Genomic DNA, 18,391 nt, shown 5'->3' with positions numbered 1-18,391 from the left:
AGTGGGATCATCATCACACATAAACACCCGTGAGAAACTGTGTTTGGCGTGGCAGGCTTTAAAGTCAGAGCAGGAAAGGATCACATTAACTTGAACACAGCTTCAAAGAAAAATGTCGAAGCTCGTGTTGCACAGTGTTTGGGGGTAGTGATGTCAAGAATATATTCTGCTCTCTGGCATGTGTTTCAAACCCTCAAATGTCCCACTTTCTGTGAGTCTGTGCTTGGGGACTCTGGGTTTCAAATGCTAAAGGTGTGTGTGTGCGTGCGCGTTTGTTTCTGTGTGTGTGCAGTTCAGGGATTAGCTCTCTGCCCATAACTTTTTCACTTCAGTCACCATGGCAGAGAAACAAAGGTCTCTGTGCACACATCTAACCAGGCCTTACAGACGGGGGTCTAAAAATAATGCAGTGCTTTCAATTAGCCCCTCAGCTCTGCAAAGCATTTGAAACAGGCAGCCAAGTGAACAGGGTTGGGGTTATCTGGTGAAAAGACCTTTGGGAGGAGTGTGAGTGCCTTTGCTGGTTATAGTCCACCCATGCTTTTGCTATAGCTCCTGCAGAGGCTCTCTAATTGTCTTGGTTTGTGAGACTCTTCAGGGTGTTTTAATTCTCTGTGGCAGATGTCCACGCTGTATGTCTACAAGCTCCCTGCTCAACGAAGTTCCTGCTCCGCTGTCACATAATCACCTGCTCTGAGATATATAACAGTGTTTTACAATGACTAATGGTTAAAATGTCAATGCAGTCTAATAAGAAACTTAATATAATCGGTTTGAAGTTTTAAATGAGTCTTAGTTTTGTAAAGTCGTAACAGTTTTTCTTGTCCTAAATGTCATGGCATTCAAATTCCCACTTGTTGAAGAGAATAAATTTCCACTTAATTTCAGTAAAGCTCAGTTTAAAGATGTATTTTATCGCTGGAAAGAGCTTCTGTTCAAAATACTTGGCTGTCTTTGAGTAGTAAGATGCAAATACTGGTGCTGTATGACCAGCAACAACAGAAAAAAAGGTCTGTAGCATTTACTTTTGCTCAGAAGGTAGAAAACCTACAACTACCAGAATGTATTGCACCACACAAGACCTATAAACACTGCGGCTGGTGGGTAATGTAATGCAAGCTTGGCTGTTTTTGGTGACATGTCTAGCTGCAGATACATTCTGTTAATAGTGTACATAACAAGCCCCTACACAATGCGCCCACTGGTAGTTCCAGACAGTCCTGCCATTTTGACGGTTATCTGAATCCTGCTACAATGCGACACTTAAGTGAACAAATATGAGACCAAAGGTAGCAATAATCCATTTATAATTCATTGTATATGATGACATGATTCACTGATATAATTAAGTAAAAAGAAGAAGAACAAGAAGTAGACGTGCGTCCCATGTGTTCTTACTGCAGCAGCCGCTGGTCAGACTCCAACCTGTGGCCCTATAATGCATGTAATCACCTCTCTCTCCTCCTTTCACGCTCAATAATATGTCCTATCTCATAAGGCAAAAGCCCAAAAAAAATTGTATAAAAGAAATTAATAAATAAATAACAAGATGTAATCCTTGCCATTACCCTAAACAGAACCTTGTTTTAACTAATTTTCAAAGCTAGCTAATCATGCAAAAAAACATTTTTGGGATCCAGCCCAAGAGGCAAAGGAGGCTGATTGTGGATTGACATAAAGGGATAATGGGCGGGTAATGTTGCTGCTCCATCTGCAGCTCCCTACTTGCGTTTTTCCACAGGAAACAACTTGGAGTCCTGGTTGTATAAAACAAACTTGAGTTACAATTAAACGGTATATCCGTAACGGAAACATTTCAAGTGAGAAATAGGCAACGCAGCAACAGAATATTGGTTCATATTTCATCAGTGCTACTTAGTTTGACTGTTTGATATCAGTATTTTTTTAGCAGGAAAAAGTATAGCACTCACTTCTCCTTCACAAATTCTCATATTACAGTTAAACAGTGCACTAAAATATGTTTCTGAAGACACTGAGGCTGAAATTGGTGATACAATAACAGAATCTTTTTTATATTTTATCGACACTGCCTTGTTTGATCTTTTTATCAGAGTTTAGTCTGAGCTTGAGAGAGAGATGGGTGGGTCTTTCTCTATCTGCGTCTATACCCTCTCTGTCTGTGGTAGTGGGCATACAATCTTTAGTTTGGGCAACAGCTCTAGAACCACATAAAATCCAGCAATTTGAAGTGGGAGATGAGGTGTGGGTGGTGGTAAGATGAAGTTAAACACAATTCATTTGCACATACTACCCACATTGTTATGATACCAAGCTGGTTGAAAATCACCAAAGTATCCCCTTAAGAAGGCAGCTATTTGTCTCTGATTAATTCATTCCCCACAATTAAGCTGAATAAAATGGGCGTATGATGTACAGATTGACTTATGTCCACTTCATCCCGAGAGAAAACTGTCAGCCGCTTCACTTAGTTTTGGAATATTCTTAGTGATTTACCCCAGACAATTACAGACGTCGAACTAGAGTGAGGAATGATTTTCCATCTTTTAACAGCTGTGATAGTCAGTTCAGATGAGATTTTATTCAACCCCAGTGTGTCTGAATACTGATGCCATATTAAAGGCCAGGGCTGCCATGTTGACACAGACCTGTCAGGCGCACTGGTGGATAATTAATATGGCATCTGTTTAATTATATACTTAATGTGCTCTGTTTAGTTGATTTAAGGTGGATTACAGTAATGTCACCCAATTCTAATGAGTAAAGACTGAGATAACACCAACTGATTGATTGTGAACATGTAGTTTAAAATTATTTACCACCAAAAATTCAGTCATTTTTTAAATAATTAATAACAAAAATGTTTTGAACTGTAGATTTTGTCAACCTAAATAAAAGCTGTCATAAGCAGATTTTATCATCTGTAGCTAGCTGGCAATCCTAGACATACAGTATATAAAATATGCACATGGAAGCTGCGTACATAATTTGATGCCCAAAGACTGTGAGTGCCATTTCAGTCAGCAGGCTCCTATGTCAATGTCAATACCCTGTGGTATCAGAAATGGTATTGAATGTCAATATTATTCAAGGTATTATATCGAAGTTAGACAATCCAGTAGCACAACAACACTGTCAGCTCCAGATTTTGCTGTTTAGGCTTGACAGGCTAGCCTAACTTGCTGTATTTATGTGTGTCTGGAAAGATACGTTTTTAGATTGTATACCTATTGTTATGTTTTTATCTGTTGCAACTGCACAGCACATTACTTGACTTGCATTTACTGTGATGTTTTTAAACAGTTTTGTTTTCTGATGTGGTAGGAGAATCTTTGTTTTCACTTGAGCTGGAGAATTTCTATATTTAATTCTGATGTTGTCCTTTATGTGGTTTTTGTGTTTTGATGCCTGCTGTTCATCAAATTTCCTTTGGGATAATTAAGTCATAGTTGAAGTTAAAGGCCTGCTGTGCCTAATTACAGTTGCTAAGCTCTGATTGGATAATTGCCTTGAGGGGGCGGGTTTTAGGGAAATCTCATTTGATGATTGAGTGTGTTAATGTTCAGTCTGTTGCCATGGATTGACAGAAAAGCAGGTGATTTTTCATCTTTGTATCTGTGACAGATTGCTAAAATATTCATGACAGTGTAAAAGGAGATTATATTGATTGCAGAAATATTACGCTGTAGATACAGGATGTGGTCCAACATGAAGCCATTTGTGTGTTTGTGTGTGTGTTCAAAAAGGTGAGTCTGTCAGTATTGGAGTAGGAGTTTCCATTGTACAGGACTTCTTGTGAGAAGGCTCCAGTTCACAGTTCACACTGAGGCTTTCATCTGTCAGTCACAGTCAAAGATTAGAAGATATCAGAGGTTGCCGTGTTGAAGTCTTTTCATCCTGTCGTCATCCGCAGGGTGGCGAGAGTGAAGACTTCGCATTGACATGAGGATAGATTTTCAGTTCAGGGCAGATGTTATTCAAATCAGAGTCTTTTAGATTTGTAAGTTAGCGTTTGAAATCAAACACAATCCTTTCATTAATGCAGGGGCCATTTTTTTCTCCCTCACACATGGGCTAAATTATGAATGCGCTGTTATTTGTTTACTCCATGTTGGACCGAGAGATGTGCATTATTCATCTGCTCTGACAGGAGAGACAGCAGAGTAGGACACAGGCCTGGGAAAACATTAAAACAGAGCGCCGTCTAACAAAGACGTTGCCAAGGATTTGAGCAGTCGTGCACATGCAAACACAGTAATGGACTTTCGCTCAATGAGCTTGTTTGCAGCCAACTCTCCGCGAGAAGATGGTTCACCCAAGAAAACAAGTCCAAATGATTTCCAAGATGAATTGGTGTTTCTTTTCAGGATATTGGTCGTGTGTCTGGGCTGCTGCTCACCGATCTGTGGGTCTGATTTACAGTCTTTGTTTAGAGTACATCAGACAGACAGGGCTACTGGAGCTAATTAGATTTTCTTTGTGTTTTCTCCTCAGTCCTGAGAGATGATTTCCGGCAGGCCCCGAGCGATGTGGTGGTGGCTGCTGGTGAGCCTGCAGTGTTGGAGTGTGTTCCTCCACGTGGTCACCCTGAGCCCACTGTGTCCTGGAAACGCAACAACGTCAGAGTCAGCATTAAGGATGAACGCATCTCTGTGAGTTAAGCATGAACACTAAACAAGTCAAAATAAATTGTATATACATACACAGCTTTTTAACATTTAAAACTCTGTGTTTTGTAGCTGAGATTCAGTCAAGTTTCCATACAAAATTTGGCTCATTAAATTTTAACCAAATTTCCAGAAAAATGGAAAATGAAATGAGAAATAATACAATGAATTTTCACTCAGAGCAAATGTGTACGAATGCATGACATAGTCCTCACGAAATTCACTTTTTTCTTCTGTTAAAGTAATCTACAGTGCTTAGCTGTTTTATGAAATTCTATAGCCTTTTGTAAGGAAAATAAGTCTTATTGTGTGCTTTCAGTACGAACTAATGGCCTCGGTGCTGAGAGCAACAGCAAAGTGAGAAAATATCGAGAAACAGCCCACCGCATTGTGTGTTTTGCTCTTTCGCTTTTGCAGAAGTTTTGCGGAATTTTTGACAATAACAAAACTTTAGCTATATATTTTTAGAAACAAATAATGTATAGTATAATAGCTAGAATTTACAATAAGACATTTAACAGGAAATGTAATCCAAAAAATTGGTTATAAGGCTCAGGTTTTGTACATTTTTTTTTCTTCAGAGCTTCTTTGTGAATCCTACATTTATTACCATCATTCAGCGGTCCTGGGAAAGGTAGAGATATTCATTTATTGTCACAATAGTTTCAGTAAACCATAATTCAATTCACTTCTTGGTTTTCCATGGACCAAAAAATGCCTTGGGTTTTGCTGTCACTTTTGTTCTCTCCTTTCATGCGTAAAATCAACAGCTGGACACCATCTAGTGTTTTTTTAAAGGGAGATTTTTTCCCCAAAATGTTAGAAATCCCAAGCTGCACTTGATGAAGGACAGTGTTTACGTCAGTAATAGAAACAGAGGTAGAGGAAGCACTCAGACCCTTTGCTTAAAAATACCACACAATAAAAATATCCCACTCCATCACAGGGTTCAGTGGTAATGTTTTTTTTTCACTTGCCTCTATGCATATTCTCTTAGTTATTATCGGTTATTAAATGAGCCTAAACTGCTCTTATATGCCACTTGTGTGTATGCTTTATGTGTTATTTATATGCATCCTGTTATGTCTTACCTGTCTATGCCTTGTATGCACCTGCTGTGGAAAAAAATAGATAAACTATTTAACAATCTATCTTGTTATATCACTCCAGCAACATTTTCAGAGACTTGAAGTGCCTTTGAGTGCCTCGAAACAATCCTCCTTTACCCATCTGGCTTGTAAACTTGCAGCAAACTGCACAATATAAAGTGGGAGGTTTGGCCAAATGATCTCATGTCATCCGACTAAACTCTGTTTTCATGATAACTTAAATGTTTGCTTGTGCTTCAGCTCAGAAACTTTCTCTTTCTCTTCACCTGTAAGTGCCTGATAGGCTGAGTCCTTTGCAGTGGCGCGAGTATGACTCTGGCCTGTGGGCCTTTGCTGCGTGTCATCCCCATTTTATCTTCCCCTTTCCTGTCACTCTCTGACTGTTCTGCAATAAAGGCAAGAAAAGCAAAAAAAAAAAAAAAATCTTAAAACAAAAAGCAGCATTTTTTCTCATATGTATGTGACTTGTAATCAGAGCTGTGAAATGAATGTAGAAGAGCCAAAGTACAATATTTCACTCTGGTTTGTCACAAAGTAAGTAAAAAAAAGTAGTAGGAAAGAGGTATAAATTTGAGGTATTTACATCTCAGTGCACAGAGCTTCAACTTTCACTGCGCTGTTTTTCAGATGCGTGGGGGCAAACTGATGATCTCTCACACCAGGAAGAGCGATGCAGGCATGTATGTTTGTGTGGGTACAAACATGGTTGGAGAGAGGGACAGTGATCCTGCAGAGCTAGTGGTATATGGTGAGTACATGTCCCTGCTGCAGCATGAAGTCCTAAAGAGGAACATGGGTGGACATATGTGATGTGTTCTGTCTTCCTACAGAGCGACCGGTGTTGGTACGGAGGCCGGTGAACCAGGTGGTCATGGAGGAAGAGACTGTCGACTTCCTGTGCGAAGTCCATGGAGATCCCCCTCCAACTGTCCGATGGCGGCGAGAGGAAGGGGAGCTTCCCCGTGGGAGGTGAGCGTGACGGGCATGAGAACAGACTAGTGAAGAGTCAGACTGGTGATGCATATACAGTTTTTTTATGAGGCTGAATAAGAAACACTGCTTCACCAGAGGCAAGACATGTATTAGATTATTAACACATGTGACCCAGAAAACATATGTGGAGTAATTGTTCATTAATTCAGGTCTTTCTACCAGTCTGCTAATATAAATTCATAAATGGAAGAGACCAAAGGGGATTCATTAGTTGGCAGAATCCCCTTGTGACCAGTTTTCCATCTAAATTCAATGTAATGTATATTTAGCTAAGCCTGTTAAATAATACCATTGTTTTTACTTTCCAATCCAATTTGCATTGTGTTACTCTCAAACGTAATACTCTAAAAATAATAAAACAGTACAGTCAATCAAAAGTGCAGGTTTCATCTCAACATGAGAGGGGTCATATGTATGAAACAGGGGTTTAGGGGTCCTCTCCCAGGTCGTTTTGAGTATCAAACACTTAATTTCCTGCATTGTGGGGAATTTTTATGCATCAATTTGTGTCTTTTTGTAACAGTTTGATGTTGAAATGCCTTTATCTTCTTCAAAATAGAAGTCCTCTGCAACTTTTATGTTTTTTGATGCACATGCTCTAAATATCAAGGGGAACTTTCCCATTGTGTCCAACCTGATATCTACGCCTATGCAGCTAACACTGTATGTTGGACTGAGGTTATTAATTATAGTTGTTCTACACTTTTTTTATTTAATGAATGCAGATGTTTTGTTCTTTTTTCATCCTGCAGTGTTGCTCTACAATGGCTGTAGAGTATATTTTACCATTATAGTGTTGAAATTGATATCAGATTTAATGCCAAAAAGACTAATCAGCAAGCAATAATAAAATATAGAAATAAATAATGTAGATTGTTTAAAAAAGAAATAGCACAACATCAGGCTTAAACCTGTAGATTGATTGATGGATAGCTGTCATAATATTATTGGTGAAACTTATTTAAGCATGGATCATAATTTCATTTACAGAAAACAGAACATTTTGATAAAAGAATATGAAGAAGTGGGGAAAAAAAATCTATACTGCATAGCATCGCCATACCTTTGCATGGCAGTATTGTATCAATACATGGACAGCAAGTATTGATTTTTTATTTGATAAATAATTAATATTACAATACAGCTACACTTTTGGAAGCTGCTTTTACAGTCCAAATGTAACTGCGATAAAACAATTACAGACTGAAACAATTTAACTTTTTGGATAAAACAGATAAGTCTTTCTTTCAAGACATAATTTGCAGTTGAAAAGAGGTTAGTCACAATATATCACATAGGTTATCACAAAATACTCAGCATATTGCAACATGTTTAAAATCACAGTGATATTGTGACTTCAGTATTGTGATAATATTATATAATGGGGCCTCTGGTGATTCCCACCCCTTACATTTTGTTGCTGTTTTTTTTTTGGCAGATTGTTGTATAGGTGCACAATATGGTTGGGGATGTGATCCTAAAGGGTTAAAAAAGCATGAGTCATTTTGTCTAGACTTTCAATATGTGTCATACAGACTCCCGTATGCTAAATGTCAACCATGAGACAGCAGCCGGTGGAACAGAGAGTGACTTATTTGTAAAATTACCAGAACAGGTAATTGTGATAATAACAACTACATGTGGTGGTTGCTTTTCATTTTTGCAAAGAGCTTTTTTATATTCTGTCTTTCATCTTTTTTTGTGGTATTTTGTATTTCTTTTATCTTTTGCTTCAGTGGTCGTTTCTGAGTATAGGAAATTAAATTGAATTATACTAGTTTGATTCATTGTATCTCAGACAACAAGGACAGCTGCAGTAGCATTCTGTGCTGTCGCTGCATTTGGTATTTTCAAACATTCCGTTCTGCAAAATCCATCTTAACTTCAAATATAATCTACTGTTAAGAGATAAAATACGAGTTTCTTTTTTTTAGAATCCAGTGAATCATTCTTCAGTGGGTTAAAATATTATTTGTTTCTAATTGATTTGAAATCGTTTCAAGGATTTTCCAAGAGCCGGTGACAGTATCTAAGGCAGATTGTTCCAGTCATTTCAAGATAATGTCACTTGATTGGAAAAAAAAACCAAACATCCTTGCAGCAGGTTGATTGACAAGGAACGAGATGACATTATCTCGTGCTACTGGCAAGATTTTCTACGCTTTGTGTAGATCACTATGGTCATTTTCTTTCTGTTGGATCTTTCATTATCTCTCTTTTTCTCATTCTCAGGTTTGAAATCCGAAACGGCAACAGCCTTCGTTTGTTCTGCGTGAAAGAGCAGGATGAAGGGACGTATACCTGCACATCTGAGAACAGTGTGGGGAAGACAGAGGCCTCAGCCATGTTGCAGGTCCATGGTAAGAGGGAATCATGCATATTGTATACGGGCACACACGCAGACACAGTTAGGCATGCATAACAAAGCTCATGTTCATGCAAATAGGCACATGGCAACAGAATCATGCAAAAGCCAGTTCCTATTTCCTGTCCAATGCCCTGTGTTTTTATATCGGTGTATCTCTGTGAGTCCCTGTCCAGCAGCGCTGCCAGGAGCTTATGCTAAACCGTATGGATTACGCCATTTGACAGATGTTTGGTAGATGTGTTCTTTAACTCACTGCCAGAGAGCAGTCCCTGTATTAATAAGACATGACTCCGTCCCTTTCCCTTCCTGTCTCTTTATCTCACTGCTCTCGCCTCCTCATTCTCTGCGTGCCCTTTTTCCTTCTCTCTGTGTGTCTTGGTTTAAATAGTCTCAGACGACTTCATCCACTAATGCTTTTATCAGTGTAAATGAAATCCGAACCGAGCAGTTTTCCATTCACTCTGCTTCTTTTTCTTCTTTTTTTTTCTCCTGGCTCTTTTCCCTGCTATCACTGGTTTTGTTTTGTAGCTCAGCGTTTCATCCATCTCATTAATTTTCCATCTCTTTCCATCCTGTTTCAAACCCTATCATCATTCCAGTCGGACCGTTCCGTAAGTTCACTCTCCATCTAATTCTCTCTTTTCGCGTTTGTTTTATGCTAATTTATTTATTTTTTTGGAAACAGTGCTCTTTCCTGTGTGGTAGTCTTAATGGTTTTTAAATCAACAATCAATGCCTAATGGTGTAAATAAGTTCTTCCATTAGGCACCGAGTTGTTGACAGCATGCCTGTTGCTGCAGTCAAGCATTAAGTAAGCCTCAGACACAGCGACTTAATGTACAGCAGATTAAGGGTTTCTATCAAACACACATCTGCTGTGTAGAGTGGAGTGTGTCAGGAGGATAGTGTGACACTGTGTAAATCCCTCTCTCATTTGCAGCTACAGTAGTTTGAAATGCAGCTGCAAGGTTTTTAATTACAACTTAGTGGAGGTCCTCAATATAAGGTCCCGTCTACACGTATACAGATATTTTTGTAAACTGACATTTTCCTATATGTTTTGGTCTCGCATCAGTTTGCACAAAGACAGTTTTAGGTCACTAAAACTGAGATTTTTTAAACTGTGGTGACTGCATATTGATGTGGACATATGAAACGGAACATTTGGGAAACAATGACGTAATTTCAATTTGCGCATTCCTGTTGTTGCTTCATGTAATGAGTATGCACCAGAAACAATAACAACAGCATGAAATAATGACAACTTTACACTTAACCTCAGTATAACTGCACCACTTCACAACAAACAAAGGTGTCTGCGGCACCCACTGTTATATGGTCCACTTCAGTGTCTGCGGTTTAAAGTCCACCGGAGACAACAGTTTTGGATCAGGCTCAGTCGAATCAGCAAAGGTGGGGTAATTTTGAGTGTAGCATTATTTCTGATAAGAAGTGGAAGGAAGACTGTTACATCTCCAGAGCATCACTCCTATCTTTGAACTCGTTCGTTGATCCTTGAATGAAACGGAAGTCAGCACTGATGAGATGTCCAGTCGTTCTTTAGGAAACGTTAACTTTTTCTGTACACGCATCAACCTTTAACGAGTGGAGAATGGCAAAACCAGCTAACTTGGAGTCAATGTTTTGTTCTAGTGTTGACGGAGATACTTTGCAAAAAAAAAAAGACCGTTTTTTTTGACGAGGAGGGAAAATGTCTATTAAAAAATATCTGTATAAAATGACATCTTCAATTATCGGGCTGATTACTGCATCTCATTCAGTAGCAATATTTAATGTATAGAAGTTGTGCAGAGCCCCTTCAAGTAGTCGTACTAGTATAAGTATTAGTAGTTGTAGTAAATACTCTGGTGTTGATTTTACTATTAAACTGTAAAGTTTTTCTGCCACCCTTTGGTATATCTATTTTTCTTATTATTATTTAACATTTATTTAATAAGAATAAATTAATAATCAGGAGTGTTATGAAAAGGTGTCTTAAAATGACATGCCAAAAGTTTTATATTCAGGGTGAATCCGGGTCAAACAAGCACATGTTTAATTTGTGGTGCCACAGCTAAACTTACCTATCAAAAGAAAAAAGAAAAAAGAAAAAAATAACTAAAACTACAGACAAAAACCCCTGACTGCCTAAGTATAAACCAGGGCTGGGAGAATATGGAAAAAATCAAATATTACAATATTTTTGACCAAATACCTCAATAGCGATATGGACAATATTGTAGGGTTGACTATTGGTGCTTTTACAAAATATTTACATAAGTTCTTATTAGTTCAGAAAAGTACATCACTTTACTGCAATGCAGCCTTTAAACCAAAAGAAAAAACACTAATGATATCATGAAATCTAGTCTCATATCACATGTACTATTGATATATTGTCCAGCTTCAGGACAAACCACCGCTAGGCTTTTTATATTTTACACAAACAAATGGAATTACCATGTAACTCTTGTACTGAAGAGACATGCTGTTACTTGTAAGGTTTTATTCTCAAGTATGTTTATTGAGATTTTGATTTTTAAAACCAAGCAAAAAGCAAAACAATGACAGAATGTCCAATAATACTGTCTTAACATAATTAGCCTATATAACATTATTTACTGTACACCCGTAATTAAAATGTATAATAACAATGATTTACCCCTCCAAAAAAAAAGAAACAAAAAGAAAGAAATCCAGGTTGTCTGCAGAAAGTTGAGATTATACTCACATAGTGCAGGCGTTGAACAGCAGATAGACAATAAATTAGATACAAAGTCTGTGGAGGATGTTTTTTTGTCAATAATTCCCCAGTTGGAAAAAAAGTCAAAGTCCCATTAATAATAAAAAAAATATATATTTTCTACCAAACACAGTATGTAGCTTCTTCATGTGAAGATATCCTACAGCAGCAGTTAGACTTCAACTTTCAACTTGAAACAGATAACACAAAACATATAGCCTAAAACTATATCATAAATAAAAACGTAGGTTGCCATCAAGAGTTATATAAATGAAGTAGATAAGAAAAATCTAATGCTATAAGTCATAAGACCATATATGTGTAAGACAACAGAGTTCTTTACAGCATCTCAATAAAGGAAACTCACAAAAACATGATCAAAACACTCTGATGTTTATGAAAGAGTGAGACGTGTTCAGTGTTTGGGAACATGATCTTAGTGAGAACATTACAACACAACACAGATGACTCACATACCTTGCTTATTGAGCCAGATATGTGTTTGCGTGTTCTCTGATGTGTGTGTGTGTGTGAGTGTGTGTGTTGCTATGCTCTGCACAGAGATTTGTAGAGAGGATGAATCCTGGCTAGAGAAGCTTCTCATCTGACGGAAGGCGTGAGCCAATTACTCAGACGGGAGGTAGAAGGCGGTGGTCAGTGTAAATCCACAGAGGCTGTGATGATGTGGCTAACGCAATGATCTGACCCGAGCTGGAAATTGGCAGCTCTGCCCAGACCTTTCCCAAAATAACTGAGTAAATGTCATTTGGATGCCGCTTCCCAGTGCTGTGATGATTTGTTATTTTCCGAAGACATGAAGGCGATGTCTCTCATTAAAGATGAGAGGGCGATGAGAGTGCAGCGAAAGATCCCAGAAGGTTAAAGAGGCAGCTCTTAAATCTCTGCTTGTTAAGAGCTGATGAGTGCTCTATCGATACAGATCAAGGTTTAGAGCAGAGGTGGAAAAGTAACTGAGTACATGTACTCAAGTAAACAATCAGTGCCCTTTTCTGGCATGTTTTACTCCACCACATTTATCTGACAGCCTGAGTCACTTTTGAGATTATGATTTTACATGAAAATATATAATAGGAATGTATGAAATTAAATGTATTGTTATAAATTAAACCTTTGATTCCAAACCTTTTTGGCTCAAGTCCTCTTGCAGAAAAGCCGCTTTAAGACTGCTTGTCACATTTCACATGAGTTATTCGCAGTAACACCAAATAAACATTTCCCCTCTAAACTTTGTATAGATAACTGTTCAAAGCCTAGAGATGAAATGATCAAATATTTCACAAAAATAAACCAAAGATTTTTCTAACCTTTCTAGCTGATTAATCTCCTGAGGCCTGAGCTTTTGTTTTGTATGTATTGTTAATTTATTCTAGCTATTCTGGATAAGAAGGACCTAATGAGTAAAAAAACCCAAACAAACAAACAAAAAAACCCAACATCTAAGCATTGTCTTGTCCAGCTTCCTCTCACATTCCAAAGACATGCAAGTCAGGTTGATTGGTGATGCTAAATTGCTCTTAGGTGTGACTGTGAGCGCCTGAGCAGCCCTTGTCAGGTGGCTCGCTGTTTTTTTGCGCGACGCTCGCGTTTGTTGACTCAATACCACTTTATCCTGCAGTTTAAAGTCTCTCTCTGTCACAGAGATGAGGAAATACAAAGATGTTTGTCTTACCTCAACTTCCTTGCTTCCTTTTCAAACAAAAGCTATCTGACTGCGTCTCTGGAAAGAAGGCCATCATTTGCTGATACAATGCATTTTATTTTGAAACAGGATGGGGTTGTAGGCTTTGCAGGAGTTTGTTTAACTTCATAAATGAGTGGAATATGTGCTTATAAATATGAAAATACAGCACTCATATCAGCAGGCAGCGATATGCCTTAAGGTCCAGTTACGGCTGGAATATTATGATGCAGAAAGAATGTACTAGTTATAGTTATTTCTGTTAGAGATAAGTTATCATGTTATTCAAATTGCACTGATATTACTGTAAGATGTTTTGTTGAACTGCTAGATTTGAGGTTTGTTACTGTGATAAAGACTAACTGTTTTGTTAAGTGACTTGAATTTTACATTGATTTATTTATTTCGCTGTTGGATTGCTAAATGTAGATTTCACTACATTCCTTTTACTTGAGTGGAACAAGCTCTTGCATTAATTTTATTTTGTAGAGACTTTATATCAGACTGTAAAACACAGATTACCAGTGAAGACTGAGCAGTTTTTGTTGGGGAAGTGTATGACAAGTTTTAAAATGTTATTTTCAGTAATTTTGTTGTTATATTAATCGAGTAATAAAAAAATAATAGTTAGATCAATTAAAAAAAATAATCAATAGATTAATCGAAAAAATAATCGACAGATTAATCGATAAAAAAATAATCGTTAAGTGCAGCCCTAGCCTAAGCATGGCTGTGCTAATTGCAAACAATGCAACAAATCCAAAAGCCTTGTGATTTTGTTTTGTTTTGTAACTTTGTGTAAATTTTCCTTGTTCCATACTCCAAGCTAGGGATGCCCTTTTTGTCTGTAGGAACAGGCTGTCTAACCTCTTTGCGCAATGCTGCGATAATACAATATAGAAGTCCTAATGTCATCAAAAGAGTACTTCCTAAATAACAGCGTTTAACCTTGTTAATGTTGCTAAAATTAGTCAAATTTGTAAACCAAATCAAGCTAGAGTTGGCTGTAGACTGACCTCTTGCTTTTCCATGGATTAATGTATTGTGCTTTTGTTAACACTAGATGGAACATGAAAGTGTCCATGAACAAGGACAACAGGACCAAGTTATGCAGAATGAAGTATAAAGTGTCCACTTTTTTTAACTCAGGTGGCTCAGATGTTAAATCTCCTAGCCCTGCTTTGCTTACTCACTTCAGGTGCTCGGAAAGTCGTGGTTTGATCCCCTGCTCCCTCAGTCTGCATGTCAAAGTATCGCTGGGCAAGATACTAAACTCCAAATTGTATGACTGTATTTGACGACTTGTATGACAACTAGAAAAGCACTTCACCTGTGCAAGTCCATTTAGCATTCATTTACCTTTTTTGTGTTAAGATAAGTGCATTGTGCTTAAGCTACCACTAAAATGCACATAAACGTGTCCACAAACAAGGACAACAGGTCCAAGTGAAGCACAATGAAGTGTAAAGTGCAGCAAATCCAAAATGTTATTTTCTTCTCATATTCATCTCATCACCCATCAGATTTATCTTGTGACCCTTTGGAGGGGCCCAACCCCCATTTTGAGAACTAAAACTGTTTATTAAGTTGTTGAAACTCAGCTGGCCACAACAGTAAAATGCTGCTTTTACACTGATGCATCAGTGTCAACAATCTACTAATGTTATATATAGTAACAAATTACGATGATAATAATGATAATAATATTTTTGGATTTTTAATTGTAATTGAGTATTTTTACATTGCTGAAGTGGTACTTTTTTTACAAGGTAATTAATATTTTTTTCCATCACTGGTAATATCAGGTGTTGAATGCAAAATGGTGAAAATACTGAGCAAAGTATGAGTTTTCATGCATAAATAAAACTTTTAATGGGTGCTAACACCTTTTCTCCACCTCCAGTCCCACCCCAGATTGCCACAAAGCCCCGTGACCAGATTGCCACCCAGGGGAGGAGCATCATGTTTCAGTGTGGTACCACAGGAAACCCTCCACCTGCCATCTTCTGGCAGAAAGAGGGCAGCCAGGTAAGAGGCTGGAGCAGAGAATAAGAGATTCTCTAATGCTGAATATTTCAGTAACATCTAGTACAGTACATACCTGTTTACGAATCACTGGATGAGTAGCGACCTATGAATAAATTTGCTCTCTAACAAGCCTCAGGTAAATAATTATGTGTGGTTTGGGGATTTTTGTGAACTCGTACTGTATTCTTTATCATATATCAACAAGCAGAGTTTCACACCTTCTTTGTTTTGAAGGCGAGAACAACTCACAGCAACATGAACAGGTTTTGTCTGACTGAATCATACTTTTTCTAACAGTTTTTTTTCTTGGGTTGCCCACACTCTCCAAGACACATTTTTCCTAAGCGCAATGAACGGGAAGCGAACAAGAGAGTGCAGCACATTTGCATTTGGCTCAGAGATATGACTAGAGACAAAAGTGTTGGAAGGCATTGCGGTATTGCGTTGGCGAGAAATGTTTCTCCTGCTTGCGACCGCAGTGTAAGGGTAGTGACGAGGAGAGAGGTGGGGAGTGAGGAAGTAGAAAAGGAGGGAGAGGTTGCAGGAAGTACACCAGGTGTTGAAACTGCTTCTTCAGGGCAAACCTGCAGACAAACACTGTCCTCCTTCCACGTTGTACCCAACTATAAATACCCTGTTGCTTAACAGCAGCTGGGATCACTGACTTGGAGGAGAAGCTTCAGATGTTTTCAGAAGCTTGTCACAGAGCAAACAGGAAGTTGTGCTACAGATTTTGTGAATAAGCATCCGTTTGCAGGACGGTTAAGGCATGGCTTGGCTGTTTGTGAAGCTTTTTTGCTGTATTTGGGGGATTATCTGTAGCCTTATAACCTTGGTCCCTCCACCAAAGTCTAAGCCTCTTAGAGGAATGAAATGGAAGGCTGAATGGATTGATGTGCATCCCTTCCCCCTTGTTCACATCCGTCTCACTTACAGAAAAACAGAATGGGACAGCAACAAAACGTCTGTTAGTGGGCATCATCCCAAAAAACACCAAAACAACCCATCTCTTCCAGTTTTTTTAAGCCATACTAGTGGTGACGCTGGATGGTTGGTTGGTTCACTATCCTGGTCCAGACTGAAATATCTTAACAGCTTTTGGATGAATTGGCACACACACGTAAACAAAATGTTGGTTCCTCGTAACGTGAGTGATCCTGCAAGTTTTCCTCAAGCGCCACCTAGTGTTGTCAATATACTAGAATTTCTAACTTCTATACAATACATAATAAAATGATAATATTTGATACCATTTTCAATAAGACAGGGAAAACACGGACAAGTTAAAAGTTGTATTAAAAGGGAATTATAACAGGACTGGTTAATAGCACAGAACAGCAGAATGACGGCAGTAAACATTTACAATAAAAGAGAAAGCACAGCTGATACAGATGTATCGATACTTCGTAAAAGGGTTTTTAAAACTGTTTCAAATATTAGAAATCAATATGTGTTGATAAATTGATATTTTTGACAACACTAGCTCTGCTAAGAGGCTGATATTTGTGGTTAGTGAAATGTCTCAACAGTTGGATGGATGGCCATGGAATTTGGTAGGCTACATTTTATTTATTTTATTACTTGATTTATTACAGACAATGCAAAAAACATTAAAACATGTTTCAGAGGTACTGCATGTAGGATTTACAGCTCAGGATCATTTGCGACCCCTGTCCCTGCTTTGGCTTTTCTTCTTAAAAAGTGCATAATATTATAAATATTATTGCTACAATTACAGTAAATTGAACACTTAATAAATAGTGATGTTCTCTTTCATGTGACATAATCATATTAAATAATTAAAATATGTTACACATGTTGAATGTATGTATGTGTGCAAGTGTGTAAGTACTAGTGCCAATATCAGGTCAAAATTTCAATTTCTCCAAAACTTTTATGACTAAACATTTGATTATATAACCATCAGCTTCAGACTCACTTTCTGATCAGAGTTCAGTAAATTTTAGCATGCCTCAGCGCCAAATTAATATGGTTGTTTGCCTATGTTTAGAAAAAGTTATGAATTGGCTCGTTATAAAAATCTAGAGTGTGAATAATTGAAACAGCCAATTAGTTGATGAGCATAAAATGAGTCATCAACATTTCTGATAGTAAGTTGTTGCTTTTTTTTCTGTCTTCTATGGTTAGCAAATTCACCTTGTCTGGACAAAACAAGCAATTTAAAGGTGCCGTCTCGATTAATCAGTTATGAAAATAATCATCAGTTTCAGCCTTAAAGTGTTAACATTTAGTCTGTCAGCAAAAGAGCGTATCCAACAGCAATTTTGATAGTTGATAAAGTATTTAATTTAACAAGTAAAAATTCAAAACAGCTTTCATTTTCTTAAATATGTTTCTTATGCTGTCTCTGTTTTATATAAGTGCAATTTCAAGACGCTGCCTCAGGGTCTCATTCTTTCACTATTTCCTAACATTTCATAGACTAAACGATTAATGGATTTATTGAAAAATAGACACAATATAACCTTATGTGTTACTTTCTGCTCTGCTCTGCTCTCTGTGTGTTTAGATGTTGTTGTTCCCCGGCCAGCCGCCATCACAGTCTGGCCGTTACTCCGTCTCCATGAGTGGAGAGCTGACGATCACAGACGTCCACCCCGAGGACTCTGGTTTCTACATCTGCCAGGCCATCAGTGTAGCAGGAAGCGTGTTGACCAAGGCACTGCTTGAGGTGGAGGGAGGTGAGACTTCAGACCACACAGTCACGTTGGAACCTGAGGGGGGTTTATTCTTTATTCTCTACTTTCAGCTAATGAGTAGAAAACATATTAATTACTAAGTAGG

At 37.9% G+C, this 18,391-nt stretch overlaps 1 protein-coding gene across 2 annotated transcripts in view; it reads left to right on the top strand.

The window, feature by feature from the left end:
• Positions 1–18,391, top strand: part of LOC121943012 (roundabout homolog 2) — a 70,653-nt gene that overhangs the window by 24,185 nt on the left and 28,077 nt on the right. For both annotated transcript variants that reach the window (XM_042486367.2, XM_042486366.2), the window contains exons 3-8: positions 4,474–4,631; positions 6,383–6,503; positions 6,586–6,724; positions 8,981–9,108; positions 15,462–15,586; positions 18,117–18,288. In XM_042486367.2, the coding sequence (XP_042342301.2) occupies positions 4,474–4,631; positions 6,383–6,503; positions 6,586–6,724; positions 8,981–9,108; positions 15,462–15,586; positions 18,117–18,288 (843 nt within the window). The remainder of the gene's footprint in view (positions 1–4,473; positions 4,632–6,382; positions 6,504–6,585; positions 6,725–8,980; positions 9,109–15,461; positions 15,587–18,116; positions 18,289–18,391) is intronic.

This window comes from Plectropomus leopardus, chromosome 6 (assembly GCF_026936395.1).
Source record: "Plectropomus leopardus strain MGB_pleo_1.0 chromosome 6, ASM2693639v1, whole genome shotgun sequence".
Taxonomy (NCBI): Eukaryota; Metazoa; Chordata; class Actinopteri; order Perciformes; family Serranidae; genus Plectropomus; species Plectropomus leopardus.
This window is presented reverse-complemented; position numbering and strand designations above follow the sequence as displayed.